Raw genomic sequence first — 15,746 nt, 5'->3', positions numbered from 1 at the left:
GCCAATCAATGCATCACAACAAGTCATTTCAGTAGCTTGTAGTAAAACTTCAGGCTTTTTACAACACTGATCAAAGTGCAAACCAATTAAGTCTGTGTAGTTAAACACTGCCATGTGGTTTTGTTTGTGTGAGGCCATCAGACACTTCCTTTAGTTAATGTGTCACACTGGAGCACCGATGAAATGAGACAGATGGTGCGAGAAAGTTAAAGGTGTGCGCAGTTGGGTGAGAAGGTTGGGGGGGGGGGGTCTCACTGTAATCTGAGAAAGTGAACGAGTGAACTCTGGATCTCTCAGCAGGCGTCGCCCTAAAGTCTGCTTCAGCTTTGTCACCTGAGTTACCACACAGGTCTGGTTGGTAACCGTGGTGATGGTGAATAATTGAGAGGGTAAGGCCGGACGAACTCTGCAGCGTTTCAGGAAGAGAGAGAGTGAGAGAAAGGACCTTACCGAAGACATTTAGTCTAATAAATTATACTCACATTTGCGAACAAACACTCTCGGTCATGAAGGGAGAAGTGGATGAAGATGATGGGACGTTTACAAACATCTCACTAGCTGATGATTCAGGTAAGACTTGCCTTGTCTTGTCCTAAAGCTGATCTGAAATCAGTTCTCTTTGTTCGGGAAACTGGGAAATGTACATGAATAGAAGCACACAGGTGCACATTATGCACTCTCATTGTGGTAGAGTATATTAACACCAAACCTTGGATTCAATCTTTCAGTCAACCTGTTTTCTGTCAGTGAGCACAGGTTTTGTATTTGTTGACATTTTTGCTCATAGGCCTTACTGATCTGAGCTTATGCACCTCTGTTGTTGTGTGGGAAACAAAGCTGTATTTGTGGTAAGAATTTGGCAGTGTTCGCTCAAAAAACTCAAAAGCTCAGATCAATAAAGCTTTAGATCAATCCATTTAAAAAAACAAAACAAAAAAAAAACAATGCAAAGCCTGTGCTAACTGAAAGAAAACAAGTTGACCAAAAATTGAATCCAATATTTGGTAATAATATAATATAAATATAAGCTCATAAACAATCGTTTTAGGCCGGAATTTTTGAGGTGGGAAAAATTCCCTCCCAAAAAGTACAAAATTATATATAAAATAATAATAATAATAATAATAATAATAATAAAAATCTTTGGGAAATAGTTTTTTGACTACCCTTAATGATAAATGTCAGTAAGTTTTTGTCCAATGCAGTAACATCAACAGTATGTCTGAAAAAAAAGAAAAAAGAAAGAAAGAAAAGAAAACCTGCTCTGGATACAAAAAATAAATCAGTATCTCAGTGATACTGATGTAACACTGCCCACTTCATATTGTCTTTAAAACTATGTACTACCAAAATTTATATTAATAATTTGATACAATAAATTTATTGTTTACTGTACTTACATTTAAAAAAGAATAACACATGTAATAACATAAATATACATTTATGTAGTTGAATTGCATGGTTGACCATGGCCAAGCATTAAATCTAACCATACCACCAAACCTGCCCAAATCTTACCCTACCCCACCTCAACAGCCACAAATACAACATGAACTCAATAAGTGCATATACCCAATTACTACTACTACTATTATTATTATTTAGTTTATTAAATTAAATTAAATAAAAATTTAAATTATGCATTTAGCAGACACTTTTATCCAAAGCGACTTACAGTGCATTCAGGCTATCAATTTTTACATATAATATCATATCATGTGTTCCCGGGGAATCGAACCCCCAACTTAAATACATAAAGACAATTAATATTAAGTACTAGAATGTTTACTTTCATTTTTTAAATGATGCATTAAGTATATTCTTTGAGCAGTAGGATATAAGTTAAATAAAATAAATAAATATATTTATGCATTTAGCAAACGATGTTATCCAAAGCGACTTACAGTGCTTTCAGGCTAATTTTTTTTTTTAGGTTCTAGCAATAACTTAAGTATCTACATACTTTAGTGTTGTGCAGCATGTGGTTTTCTTGTCCAAATACAGGAATGAATAAAGAGGCACTGTGTCAACACATGTCAGAAACCTCCATAAGAGGCAGTAGGTGTGTGCTTGTGTACAGACGAGCTCACACATACAGTAATCATGTGTGTATAGCTACTGCCAGAGCAGTCAGTAAGTAGAACAAAGGCTGCATATTTCAGATGACTCATGTCTACTCTGAGCGGTCATTTTTAAAGGGATAGTTCACCTAAAAATGAAGGATCGGTCATCATTTACTCATCCTGATGTAGTTTCCAAACCTTTATGACCTTAGTTTCTTGTGAGGAACACAAACGATGTTGTTGAGTACAGACTGGAGCTGGTTGTTGCACTTTTTACTAGAAATAAAAGCATTTGATTATTACAACCATTATTAAGCAGAAACAGCACATATAACATATGGTGACCTTTAGTGACAACATGCCCCAATAGCTGGACGTGTTGTCAAATTAAATGGGGTAAGATGCCATTAATCCACCTATTATAAACCACAAAATGTAAATATTAAAAACTTATGTGAAAGCAGATGACATAAAAACTATTAAAGCCTTGTTTTTGGCACCCAAGTATTGTGACCGATGCATTGCTTACACTTAAAACACGTGATATCTTTCCCCGTCCTGACATTTATGAAAAATACCCTAGTCAAGAACACAATTCATCAAAATCTTTCATCATTATGTAGTTGATTCCTAATATTATAATGTCTGGCTGCTTGGTTTTATTGTGTTTTAATTGGGCAGATTTTACCAGACTTATTTATGATTAGTATTAGAATGATTCTATGAGGTTATGTGACAACAAAGTAGCATACTATCATATTAATGTTTTTAAATAATTTCAAAATAATAATACTAATAATTCTAATGAGGAGAAATGTTTATTATGTTGCATACTGCATTGTTTTTCATATAATATTCTTTAAAAACAGAAGGCAGTTATGAGCTTTGTCTCCATCTGTCGGTGCTTTTTTTTTTGGTAGTGAGTGCAATGCGAGAGAGAAACAGAGAAGCGATGAGGTAACGGATTGCCTGCATCATTACCTTGACATCAGCTTTGGAGGCTTGATAATAAATAATACGGGGCCAATTTAGTATTTTATCAGGTAAGTTAGGACTGTGTGACTCTATCAGTGTGTTTACTTAAGTTCTTATCACATTCCATCATGTTTATTTCCTGTCGGCGTTCATTTATTATTATTATTATTCTTTTTATTTTTTAGTTTATTAGCTGCTGATTATTTAACTGAGTTTTGTTATCGGGGCCTGTTTCTAACATGTCTTTTATCACCCAGGCTGCTGTAGCGGCCTGTAAAGCGTAAGAACCAATGGAGACTGATGATGATTGGACGTAGCATGTATTGAAACTTCATAAAAATAAGTTAAAATATCACGTGTTGAGTACTAATAGCAATATAATTACGTTTTAAGCATGTAATTTAAATGATAGCGATCTTATCTGTCTGTGAACTATATTTCTTTATGTCAGGCGATGGTTTGTTGTTAGCCAATAGCTAACTTAACCGTATCTTTTTATGCCCTGGGCTGGGACCTTGAAACGGTAACGTTATTTGTGTGGTACTCCCAACGACTGCCATGAAATTACTTTTGTACATTTTCAAAGTCATAACTAATTGTTTATATTATAAGCATATTTTATATCACGCTGATAATAGCCTATCTCTCACTCACAGCTGACGGACAACCGACAGTCCTACGCTTCAGACCAGAGGACCAGGATAACACCATGAACTGTGAGATTGATGGTAAATATCACCCACAGGTTGTGATAATATGTTTTATCATGTAGTTAAAATGCGTATTGTTAAAATGAAAGTTGATTTGGCGCAATTTCAGATGTTATATGTGCGTTTTCAGGAGAAATGGAGAATCAAGTCGAGCAAGAGGACAAGAGGAGACTCATAAACCAAGTGTTGGAGCTACAGCACACACTTGAAGGTTTGAAAGTCTTTGAGTGTACATTGTAATATAAAACTGTTGTCTTAGTGGTTAGCTGTTGCTGTTTTGTAACTGAATAGACACCCATCATGTTTCTGTTTTTCCTCAAACCATTCTACTCTGATCCGCTCAGGCTCTCTAAATGGCTGCTGGAAAAAGCTAAGTGATGCACTCTAATGTGTTGTGTCTGTTTCCATTAGATCTCTCTGCGCGTGTGGATGCGGTGAAAGAGGAGAACCTTAAGCTCAAATCGGAGAACCAGGTTCTCGGGCAGTACATCGAGAACCTCATGTCTGCCTCCAGCGTGTTTCAGACCACCGACACCAAAAGCAAACGGAAATAACGTGTGGTCACGTCTACTTTATCCATCATCTCCTCTTTCCAGCATTCAAACTACTAGCTTATTCATATAAGCTGCTATTTTGTATTTATTTTGTTGTACAATGTACTGATGCATCTCTCAGTATGGTATGGGTAAAACTTGAATGGACTGAGCTGCTGTCTTTCCTTGTCAGCTAACTGTGTTACGAAATATAACAGGATGCCTGATGCAGTTTGTGGTCAGATAAGTACAGAGCTGGTGTAATACCACTCCTGTATAATTCATTTAGCAGGTACATAATCAATCTCAGACCCTCTCATTGACTTTACAACCTTTTTAAATACTAGACAGCTGAAGTCAGGTTCTTTAAAAAATAATTTATGCTGAATTTAAGGTTTTTTTTGGGTTTCAACTGCTAAAATTTGCAGTGTACAGCAAGATTGAACACAGATCTGTTCTCTTGAATGTGCATGATATCACATAACTAAAGTGCATGATGTAAAAGGCTAAAGATGGATACCCTAAATTAGTCCTCCCTCACCTGGCATGTGATTTTTCTAATTTAACCCAAGGTTACTGCCAATTATCTTAATGCCAGTTGCTCAGCTGGTGCAGAAAGTATGCAATTTCTGTAATTTCCTGACCCACTGGTTAAAACAAAGTACCTCCTCATATGTTCCATTATTTGACTCACCAAACCATTTACTTGCTTTCATATTTGGATTTATCTTAAAAGGTATGACTAGTGCACAAACCAAACATCTGTTCGAGTAGGATCAATTGATTGAAACTGGCTACCAGTGTAAACTGCAGCATTGTGTTGGAGAGTTTGCTCTTCCTGGCCGTTTCCTTTTGTTTGAGGGACTTAAAATGGATGAAATGAAATGAATGGATTTGAGCTTTTACTGCTTTCAAAGACCAGTCTGGTTGAGACTGCTGAGTGATATTGATCTGATTGCTCCAAAGTGTCTGCTTGGGCGGCATTTAGGAGGACAGATGCTCTGCTCTTTGCTCAGTTTGCTGATGTGAAATTTCACTTACTATGAATTAATGATATGACACAGAAGCATCTACCACAACACTATATACTCAATCTTATTTTACTTTTGTAAAAAATTCATTTGTGTAATGTATGTTTGCAAGGTCCCAATGTAAAGTACTGCCTGTTCTAAAAGTGTACATTTCATTTTGTTACAATTATGCCTTTAATAAAATACTTTGCCTTCGCACAAACCAGGGTTCCTGGCGAAGTCATGTCAAAGGTGCACAAATTTATAGTAAATATTTATTTCCAAGAGCAATGAACAGTTTGCAAACATGTAAACAAAAGGTTGTTCTTGTAAGGCTGAACAAAACCTAAAAAAAGCAGAGAAACAAAACTGTTCAGCAGCTGAAAAACAACCTGTCTGCTTCATACATGGTGGTCAGTGTGTTTTCAGTGTGCTTGTGTCTGGGTCTGCTGTTAGAGAGTACGAGTGATGATGCTGAGCTGAGATCAGCTCTGACTGTGTGTAACGACTCTCTTCCATGCCAAAAAAGCAATACTGATTTGCATTCCTAGCGCTTTACTGACCTAGATGTTTGAAGGCGGCTCCTGGTTTGACGGAGCTCTTCTCCAGAGCCTGCTAACAGTGGTAATGACAGTAGAATGCAAGATTAAAAAGTCTTATTTCTAAACTCAACTGCATCATTTTTCAAACAAGATACAAACGATAAATATGATCAGAGCGAATTGATCATAACTTAAAAACTCACAAGAAACTCAGCTCTTTTTTTTTTTGTTGAATAACTTAAACAAGAAATGTTGAGGCAATCATAAACTAGTTTGTCATTCTAAAATATCCATTGTACATTTCCCTTCACAGTATTCAAACTTACTAGTTTGGAAACACTGGCCCGGTACTACTTGAATAGTAATCTATAAAGAAAAAGAAATGGGAAAAACTTGGAGCTAAATCTCAGCAGGTCTGACTTGTGTATCTAAATCCCAACGGTAACTGATAGGAACTAAGTGGAAGACTGAAAGAGGGGATGCGAGGTTCAGTAGGATGAAGAATGACCTCTTCAGGAGAGCGGCTAAGTTTGCTGTTTTTTCGCATGCTGAAGGGCATATTGCCGAAAGCATGCAGCAAAAAGAGGCAAAGGAACGAGAGAAGGGAGGAAGAAAAATGGACAAAATGTGGATTTTCAGTCCTTCCGTACTCTTCTCTTTCTCACAGCTTTAGGTTCTTCTCCTGTGCTCTGAATTCCTTCATCGGCGTCCTTCATCTGCAAAGACCCAAAACTGTCAGTCAAATAACAATCAGTGGATTGAGATAATCAGTGCAAACCGAAATCTCAGTCTAGCAAAACATGGCACAATCACAGAGTTTCTTTAAAATAAAATCAAACACCGTGACTTATTCATAATATTTCTAGCAGGTTATTTCCAACTGTGTTAGTACTGATTTCTATGGAAGCCCGTTTCGGCCACTATATGAAAAAAAAAAAAAAGATAACTGCAATTGTTTTTAATCTCATGATTCTGCTGCAATTTTGACTTTTTCTCAGAATTGTGAGATAAAATTTCAGAATTGTCGAATGTAAAGTCACAATTGTGAGATATTATAATTCAGAGATGATGCAAGAAAATGTGTTTTTTTACCCCAACTCTGGACTTTATAACTTGCGACTGCGAGTTTATATCTCACAATTCAGAGAAAAAAAGTCAGACTTGTCAGTTTGTATCTCACAATTGTGACTACATTTCTCATAATTGCAAGTTTATATCTCACCATTCTGATTATTTTCCCCTCAGAAATGTGAGATAAAAACTCAAAATTGCGTGATAAAGTTAATATAAAATATTAAAGTATGAAGAACATTTTAAAAGACCCTTTTTATTACTAAAATTTAATTGGATCATTAAAAGGTTATCTAGAAAAATAAAAAACAGAATTTGGGAAAATGAAACAAAAACAACAACAAAAAAAAACTAATAAATGATAAATAAAACTACTCTAAATACTCTGAAAACAAACCATGCTTTAATTAAAACAAATGATTTAAGTCTGTCAATATTGGTGCAACGCTGCAGTTTCATATTGCTGTAGTAATTGGGGAAAGAGATTTGAAGTGTTTACACTCTTGGATGCAAAATATATGAAAATACTTTAGTCAGAATTATTGAGTTCACTTTCTAATCTGCTCCATCTCTTCGACATACATGTGTGCGCTGACACTTATTCACTGAAGTCTGTGACGTTAAAACAGACTCACTTGCCGTCAGGATAATTCTTTATGCAAAATGGAAAAACTTGCCCAATTTTATAATCATAAGATGTATGTCATGAGCAGAATAAAACAAATCTAAAACATTCAACAGCACACATATCTGAGAATAGGAAGCACGTCTCGTATTTAGGGAAACTTTTCCAACAGTTAATTCGCGGTCCTTTATTATTTTTCCAGAAGTGTCTGGGATCACAGCACCATCCAAAGGAGGATGAGTATAAATCCTGCATTGATGTACGTGTTACATTTCACTACTGCATAAATATTGCGTGTTGGCGGCCTCTACTCACACCTTTGCATTGAATCTGTATGTAATCTACTTGCACGAATAAAAATATTTGTGTTTTAAGCCAGTGCAAACTTGCTTACTTCATCCTCTGAGGGTGTTTCATTTGGCTTACTGGCCTCTTCCTCTTCTTCCTCCTCTTCTGTATCTCCACCATCTTTTCCAATGTTGTTGTCCATCCCGTCCCCTTTCTCTTTTCCTGAAAAAGGAGTCCGAAAATTAAGTATATCAGCTACACTTAAAGGTACTTATAACAGCAAAAATGGATACATAATTTTACAAACCAGTAGCTTCAGTATCTTCCTCTGCTTTTGCTTCATCTTCATCTTTTCCTTTCTCCTCCTCGTCATCCTCCTCCTCTTCTTCTTCTGCTACCTCCTCTGGTTCGGCTTTGGGCTCATCGATTTTCTTGTACACATAGTCATCATCCGACTTCTGCAATACACATATAAGTGTGTGAGCTGAGAATATTCAAGAGGCAGTTGGCCTAAAGGACAGAAACGTGCACCATCCTGTTCATTTCTGGTGACAGACCTGTAGAACGCTTCAGGGCAGGCCGCTGATTGCCTGTTGCTATGCTACCAATGATAAATACACATTAAGAGGATTTTGGACTTGCAAGCTAAGCCTAAACACCCTAATCTTTAGCAATACATCAAATGGGGTTAGCATGGTAAACCAGATTTATCAACTGTGTTATGCTCAGAAAATAGCTAGATGTAATGAGGTCTGTTTAAGTGGATCGCATCACACAGCAAACACACAACAAAGACTGCATTTGAGCCAGGATTCTCAGAATAACCAACACTTGAGATTGAGTATGACAATCATGGCCACATATAGAGGTCCAAAAACCCAACCCCAGCTTTTGTTTTTAATTAATGCTAAATGCTAACCACGTCCTATAAACACACTTTTCCAAAGTCACATGTTTTACTCCATTCTAGTTTAGGTCTGAGGATGACAAGTGAATTTACAGAAAGGCTATCAGGAAAATGTAACATTCAAGTTCATTAAATTCATGTTTTACAATCTCTGGATTTTACTGTTAGTCATTTAAAACGTCTAACATAACACAGGTGTCACACATACAGTGTTTACTAACTTCTAATCTCACATTTTGACCAAAGCATCATGTTAGGATTTACACTTGGTTTCTGTAAAAGGTAGCGGTAATGCTCGTCTCCAAGCACTGATATACTGCCCTGCGCTGTACAATATCTTTGCAGCACCAAAGCACAGCTATTATTAGGCAATTATTTCTGGACCTCTGGGACCTCAATGATGGGTACAGCCATGAACACACCACCTCTTTTCTAAAGCCTTCAAATCTTGGATGCTGATTGGTTGAAACAGCATTTCAGCCCTAAAATACCTTGCTTTAAAAAAACTGGATTGAATTTCCAGTTCACGAAATAGCAGTCCGTGCCAGACAGCAAATGAAGCGAAAGGAGACAAAATCAAACCAAAACATAAAGGTTTTAGGAAGGCTTCGGTTTTCTTTAAACATGTCGTACTAGCTTCAAATGTGTCCTAGCACATTGTGGTGCAGTTTTACTGCAGTTCCTCAGGATGAATCAAGTGTGGTCCTCATTTGTAAGTAGCTTTGAATAAAAGAGTCTGTTTAACAAATACATGTCAAATGTAAATGCAGTGCAAATGTGTACAGTTAATTGTGCATGTGTGTAGGCAGAGTGTTTGTTTTAATCTGCTTCTCTTTTGGTTATTCGGGAAAGAATCTTTCTGTTGTGATGAAAGCAGATTATGTAATGAATTATTACGCTGTACCCACACATCTATATGATTCACAGCCTAAATATAGCTGTAAATCAGGCCTGCTATATCAAGTGTTTTATTTTGCATTCAATGGGATCTCCTCTGTGGGGTCAGGACATACCTTTGGCCAGCAGAAGAGCACAGCCAATCCAATAGGCAAACCAATGGTGAGGATGTAAACCACCCACAGCCAGGGCCTATCTTCCGCAGCCAGTGCCAACTGACTCAACACTCCAGGCTAAGATAGAAAGAAAAAGTCTGAGTATCTCAACCAAACCAAAGCCCAGTGAGCAATGACGCCCAGAGCAAAACATGGGGGCGAGAGGCAGAGGTGTACCTCATTAGCACTAGCCACCAGTTTTTTGAGTCCCCAGCTGTCTGCAGCCCAGCGGTCCGCCACTTCCTTCTCCGAGGTAATAATGAAATTGTCGAAGTAAATGTCAGAGGTCATAGACCACAGCTCCAGACCCACAGCACTGAATGACTCCATCCTAAATGGGTGCAGATCCTCAAAGTAGTCAGGGTTTGCAATCTTCCGTGGACTCCACACACCCTGTAAACAAAGATGTTGAATAGAAATATCTTTTTGTGCTTCTTAAAGATCTTTAGTCATTGTATCCAACTCATTAATTAACATTTTGGCTAAAACAGTTGCAGGCTTAGTGTGACATTTGCTTGTCCTGAATAAAACATGGGCACTTCTGCAGCATTTCTAGACTCCAGATGTTAATACCTGGTAGTTTGGGTTGTCTATGAGAGGAGCTTTCCATTTGCCCTTATACTGAGGATTGTTGATCATGGGCGGCTTCCATTCACCACAGCCAGGAGCGGCTGAACATGCTGGATTTGCCACCTGAGGAGCCTCCCATTCTCCATCCATTTCTTCATCCCTGAGAGAAAGGGGGATGAAGAGAATATTACTGACAAGTTGCTAGAAAAGCATGAAATAAAGCTCAAATAAAAGCACAGGGTATTATACAGATGACTGTCTAGCAATACTATCAGATAAAAGGGGCTAGACTGAGGCGTATAATATAATTCATGGCATAATTGCATAATAATAATGTACTGTACTGTACTTGGCGTTGTACAAAATTTGCAGCACCAAAGATAACTGACTTTCTCATTTGAGCTGCCTCAGGGGATTTCTCTGTTCACACAGGCCGAGCATGAATTCCAGCATTACGCTTCTATTTAAACTGTGAGAGTGTGTAGCTATATCATATTTGACTTTGGGGAAGTCGTGGCCTAATGGTTAGAGAGTCGGACTCCCAATTGAAAGGTTGTGAGTTCGAGTCTCGGGTCGGCAGGAATTGTGGGTGGGGGAGTGCATGTACAGTTCTCTCTCCACCTTCAATACCACGACTTAAGTGCCCTTGAGCAAGGCACCGAACCCCCAACTGCTCCCCGGGCGCCGCAGCATAAATGGCTGCCCACTGCTCCGGGTGTGTGTTCACTGCTCTGTGTGTGTGCACTTCGGATGGGTTAGCAGAGCACAGATTCTGAGTATGGGTCACCATACTTGGCTGAATGTCACGTCACTTTCGAAAATATGATAAATGCAATGTAACTTCTAACTGAATGTGAAAAGACCAAAATCATCACAGGAGCAGTTTTCAGCATTTCATGCAAACAATTAGGAATGAATGTGTGCACACACTGTAAAAGTTCATATTGTTAATGTTGTGAAAATTCACCACTAGACAAAGAAATGAGTAAAACTCAAAGTTTCCATCCTCAGGGCTACACTAGGACATGCTAAACGTGGCTTTGACTCAAGTGTGTTAATAGGTTATGGTTAGAACAGTCATTTTGCCTATTAAAATAATGTAAAAAAATGCAAGTAGTACAAATGTATTACTTTACAATACATTTTATTTTATAACTTTCTTTATTTGTCTTTTTATTAATTCTCTTCTTTTTCTGTTTTTAACAACAAAAAAAGCCCCCTTTTTATGTTATTGCCTGGTCTTTGTTCAAAAAGGGTTATTTCACATAAAAATGAAAATTCTGTTATGCCCTTATTCCATTCCCACACCAAATTTCTCATGACCGTCTGTTTATTTTCTTCACTGATAAAAATACAAAAAGACCAGCAAAATGCCCTGGAAATCAGGAAAATGTTGCCCCTTAATGAAAAAGTTAATTTCTTTCACTGTTGTATTCTGACCACTGCACTGAATATAAAAAAGCTTTGGGGGTCAGCTGTCCTAAATCTAAAACCTACCAAAGCAAAATCCCAAAGATTAGATAGATAGATTATTGATAGATAGATGCATAGATTATGATTTTGTGAATATTTTGAAATTATATTCTTATGAATATTTAAAGTGGCAAATAAATTGATTCTCATTAGAAGCTCATTGTTGTGCAGTGCCACAAGCCTCTTATTTCTCACCAGTCATCAGGCTTTTCTGCAGTGGGGTCAGACACAAACTCTGGCTCATCATCCAACCAACCATCAGGCTTCACTGCATCAGGATCAGGCACCTTAGCTGGGGCATCCTCATCCCTAGATAGATCAAGAAAAAATGGGTCTTGACATAGCACTGCTGCTATTTTTTAAGGATAATAAAGGACTTCATAAATTTACATGGTTCCTTACTTATACAAATGCCATGTCTGTCACTATGACAATGAAATGAAATACATACCCGTGAAGGTAATAGTTACAACAAAATACTGTTTTATGCAACTAAACAATAAAAATGATTATTTTTATTGCATTCTTTGCATTTTGACCCATTGATATATCTCACCAGTCTTCAGGTTTGACTGCTTCTGGGTCAGGGATTTTGGCTCTCTCATCCCAGTCCTCCGGCTTGGAGTCTTTGGGATCGTCAGTCTCTTTTGGAGGGTTCACAGGCGGAATGACATCTGTCAACAGACTTCCCCTGCTAACACTGGACTGATCGAGAAACATCTCGTAGCTATTGTCTGGATTTAAAACTGAGAAAAGGAGAAGAGATTACACATTTTTATGGAACAATTCAATTAAAAAATGATTGCATGCAGGCAAGACTGCTTTGTTAAACAAAACAATGGCTTTACAATAATGTCTAATTTAACCACCAGTTATTTCAATTGATTCATTTGATTATCCATTATAACATTTCTTATATCTATATAATGTAATGTACAGTAATGTAATGAGTTCCCACATGCTTCAATTATAGTACACAAGTAATGTACACACCAAGTGTATAGAGGTGAGTCTTTTTATCGGTGTAGATCTTCTTCAGATCGACGTCTGGTCGTTTGGCATGTTTTTCTTCCACATCTCCATTAAGAGGGTTTTTGTGTCTGAAGATGAAGTGCAGTTTGTAGTCCTCTCCGCATTTATCTGGCCCAAACATGATGCTGTATGGTGTCCGATCATGAAACTGCTCCTGTGAGTCAAAAAATATACACATCAACATCACTTATTTCCTTTACAAAAGCAATTGTATATTATAATCGCTGTTCTATTTCAATTTCTATCAAATCTGTTTACTTTGAATTTTATGTTATGTTTTTACAAACTTGTTCTGATCATATAAAGCAGTCAATGAAGATACCAGGTCTATATCTTCGGAATATGACAACAGCTTGATGTAAGCACCTCCACAGTCAATTCCATTTTGAAAGTTGACCTCATACCTGCATAGATTGGTTTTTGTTAGAATGCACAAGCTTTATTTTTCAAATATCACAGAAAGTGCATCTAAGTAGCCCACTTACTGGACTATAAGAGGCTTGTCCATAAAAACAAAGGGTTTGTTAAGCAGGGCAGCGATGGCATGGTGCTTAGCACGAGATTTCAGAACCAAGCCAAAATCCCCAGGCACCTTGTTTTCCTTCAGGGCCTCAACCTCCCATTTACCTACAGGCATGAAAAACATACAGAATACAATGGTTTTAGTTTGTTCTTTAAAGGATAACAGTTTTTAGAAGAAGGGTTTAATGATAAAATACATTTTTAGTATTATTTAAAATCAGACAATCATAAAGCAACACTCAATAATCACAAAATTCTAAATCAAGCTGGAAAACTAACCGTCATATTTTGCAATATCTTCATCGGCATCCTCTTTCATTGTTTTAGACACCTGCCAGCTGCGGAAAATAATAAAACGTGAAAAAGCTAACACATAATTAAGTAATAAGAAAAAAGAAACCATGCAGTGTAAATAGAATATATATTTAAAATAAATATTGTGATCGTTAAGTCATCACTGACTGGACAACAATCTGAGGAGTGCTATAAATATTCAATATACAATCAGCTATTGAACAGTTTTGTGGTCAGTTTAGCAGCTGTATTAAAAAAGAAAAGAAAAAAGGGGATAATCTGCTAAATGTGACTGTTGTCAATATTTCGAAGTACAGTTCAATAAAGGTGATCTCAAAGCAAACATGAATGGATTACAAGAATAATTTGTGTGATGGAAATCTGATAAGATTGACAAACCTGCTCAAAGACTCATCATCGAATGTTGCAGTGAAGTACACGTCTCCTGTTGGAACTGGGGTCTTGTACGTTACCTATTCGTGCCAAATAATGCATATTTACAGATGACATGAATAGCTCATAACTCAAGCCATTTAGTATGAACACTGATCATGGATAACTCTACTGACACATATTTTGCTCTTATGAGGAGCAGTGTGCATTACAACAAATATGTATTGTTTGGAATGAGTGTTGACTTACCTCAAAAGACACATGGGCGTCCACCTCGGTGCTTTCTCCACTGTCTGTCTCCACGTCCACATCTCCATCTTCCACTTGAGCCTCCTCTTCGTCATCCAGCTCTTCTTTCTGAGCCCATGTCACCATGGAGATGGAGAGCAACAAGAGACACGTCCAGCCCCACCGCAACTTCATCTACCAAAAAAGAGAGAGACAGAGAGAGATCTATCTATATATCTATCTATACATACATATATATATATATATATATATATATATATATATATATATATATATATATATTCATTTTATATTCTTCTTTGAGGCAGAACGTCTTATCTTATGACACGTTGACCCCGATATTGATTGACACATCTGCCATCAGAAGAGAATATTATTGTATACTATTTCTATTTTTACCGCGAAACGTAATGCTTTTTTTTTTTTTTTTTTTTAAATATTCACAGTTGAACGTTATACCAGCAGAAAAAAAGCGAGTGTTAACAGGTAACGCTACTTTTAATTACAATTACTTCCAGGTAATTTTGGGTTTCTTAAAATAGATATACATTTAGTTTCTTTACAAATATTAATTTACAATATTTATAAAAATAGACATTATAATAACGCCTTCTGGCTTGCTGCGGTACGTTCCCCGTTAACTGGGTGATGACGATGGTGATGAAGAAGATGATCAGGGCTGTCTGCATGTTCAACGTTTATAGTGTTTAGCAAAAAGAAAAGAAAGAAAAAAAGAAAGAAAATGTCTTCGTTCACTCACCTCCTCCAGCTGAATGAATATATGGTCAATCTGTCGGTTAAGTGTAGCTTAAGCGGATGAGTTCGTCATGCAGTGTTTCGGCGCGAAGAGTCCGCTATGAATGAGCGAGAGTGTCATCGGGGTTTACGCTAGGATGGAAACAGCGACGGCTACTAGGCATGCGCACATCAATATAGCGTAATGTTTGTCACTGTACAACAATAATTATAATTGTTTATTATTGCAATGGGTAGGTGCTCAACCCGGTGGGCAACCTTTTGTTCGGGCTGAACCTGTTTTAATACAGTCTATGGGCTGAACGCAGCACTGTTATCAGAAGCGCAGGACGCAACTGACAACCGCCCCCTCTGCGATAAAAAAACACTTCCGTGACACATGTAAATAAAAGTCCCATTTATTTATACAAATATTTATTTGCTACTGCATTGTATGATAAAATCCGCATTTACACCTCAAGCCCAAATAAATTTCATTAATTTATCTAGTAATTTGCTGAATTCGGAACCGCATACTAACGGTACTGTCTATATATATTCTCTATTATAAATCAGTGACTAGTACGGTGTTCCAAAACTGCAGCTCTATGATAAAATCCACTTCCGCATAACCCATCAAAATAAAGGTCCCATTAATTTATACAACCTTTTGTTTTTATAAACCTTTTACACACTGACAAT

The 15,746-nt window shown here is 37.1% G+C and overlaps 2 protein-coding genes across 4 annotated transcripts; one reads left to right on the top strand and one right to left on the bottom strand.

Annotated features, from left to right (window-relative positions):
• Window positions 1-307: 307 nt before the first annotated feature.
• On the top strand, window positions 308-5,514 carry LOC113100270 (short coiled-coil protein A-like). 3 transcript variants are annotated; one of them, XM_026265051.1, is made up of 5 exons: window positions 343-570; window positions 2,984-3,106; window positions 3,695-3,766; window positions 3,879-3,959; window positions 4,160-5,514. In XM_026265051.1, exons 3-5 carry the CDS (start codon window positions 3,748-3,750, stop codon window positions 4,300-4,302), a joined length of 243 nt encoding a protein of 80 aa, XP_026120836.1. In that variant the 5' UTR covers window positions 343-570; window positions 2,984-3,106; window positions 3,695-3,747; the 3' UTR covers window positions 4,303-5,514. The 3 variants fall into 3 exon arrangements, with proteins under 3 accessions (XP_026120835.1, XP_026120836.1, XP_026120837.1); XM_026265050.1 differs by lacking the exon at window positions 2,984-3,106 and having other exon boundaries at window positions 308-570; XM_026265052.1 differs by lacking the exons at window positions 343-570; window positions 2,984-3,106 and adding an exon at window positions 3,147-3,561.
• A 38-nt stretch (window positions 5,515-5,552) lies between these two features.
• Window positions 5,553-15,413, bottom strand: LOC113100269 (calnexin-like). Its single transcript, XM_026265049.1, has 15 exons — window positions 15,070-15,413; window positions 14,310-14,483; window positions 14,067-14,140; window positions 13,653-13,711; window positions 13,337-13,478; window positions 13,174-13,255; window positions 12,813-13,005; window positions 12,376-12,565; window positions 12,015-12,128; window positions 10,350-10,506; window positions 9,954-10,169; window positions 9,738-9,854; window positions 8,125-8,275; window positions 7,924-8,039; window positions 5,553-6,549 (listed from the first exon to the last, which is right to left on the bottom strand). The coding sequence occupies exons 2-15, from the start codon at window positions 14,481-14,483 to the stop codon at window positions 6,469-6,471; spliced, it is 1,866 nt and encodes a 621-aa protein (XP_026120834.1). The 5' UTR covers window positions 15,070-15,413; the 3' UTR covers window positions 5,553-6,468.
• Window positions 15,414-15,746: the final 333 nt, after the last annotated feature.

The sequence above is a fragment of the Carassius auratus genome, unplaced genomic scaffold (assembly GCF_003368295.1).
Source record: "Carassius auratus strain Wakin unplaced genomic scaffold, ASM336829v1 scaf_tig00217213, whole genome shotgun sequence".
Classification (NCBI taxonomy): domain Eukaryota; kingdom Metazoa; phylum Chordata; class Actinopteri; order Cypriniformes; family Cyprinidae; genus Carassius; species Carassius auratus.
Note: the sequence above shows the minus strand (reverse complement) of the source record. Positions and strands in the feature narration are given on the sequence as shown.

Bases quoted from the DNA above. Each gene is read 5' to 3' on its own strand.
- LOC113100270 (XM_026265050.1), top strand. From the start codon at position 507: ATGAAGGGAGAAGTGGATGAAGATGATGGGACGTTTACAAACATCTCA. The intron at 571-3,694 runs GTAAGACTTGCC...TCTCACTCACAG, and splicing joins CTCACTAGCTGATGATTCAG to CTGACGGACAACCGACAGTC. The intron at 3,767-3,878 runs GTAAATATCACC...GTGCGTTTTCAG, and splicing joins CATGAACTGTGAGATTGATG to GAGAAATGGAGAATCAAGTC.
- LOC113100269 (XM_026265049.1), bottom strand. From the start codon at position 14,483: ATGAAGTTGCGGTGGGGCTGGACGTGTCTCTTGTTGCTCTCCATCTCC. The intron at 10,170-10,349 runs GTATTAACATCT...CTTTGTTTACAG, and splicing joins TAGACAACCCAAACTACCAG to GGTGTGTGGAGTCCACGGAA. The intron at 8,276-9,737 runs GTATGTCCTGAC...TGTGTATTGCAG, and splicing joins TGCTCTTCTGCTGGCCAAAG to AAGTCGGATGATGACTATGT.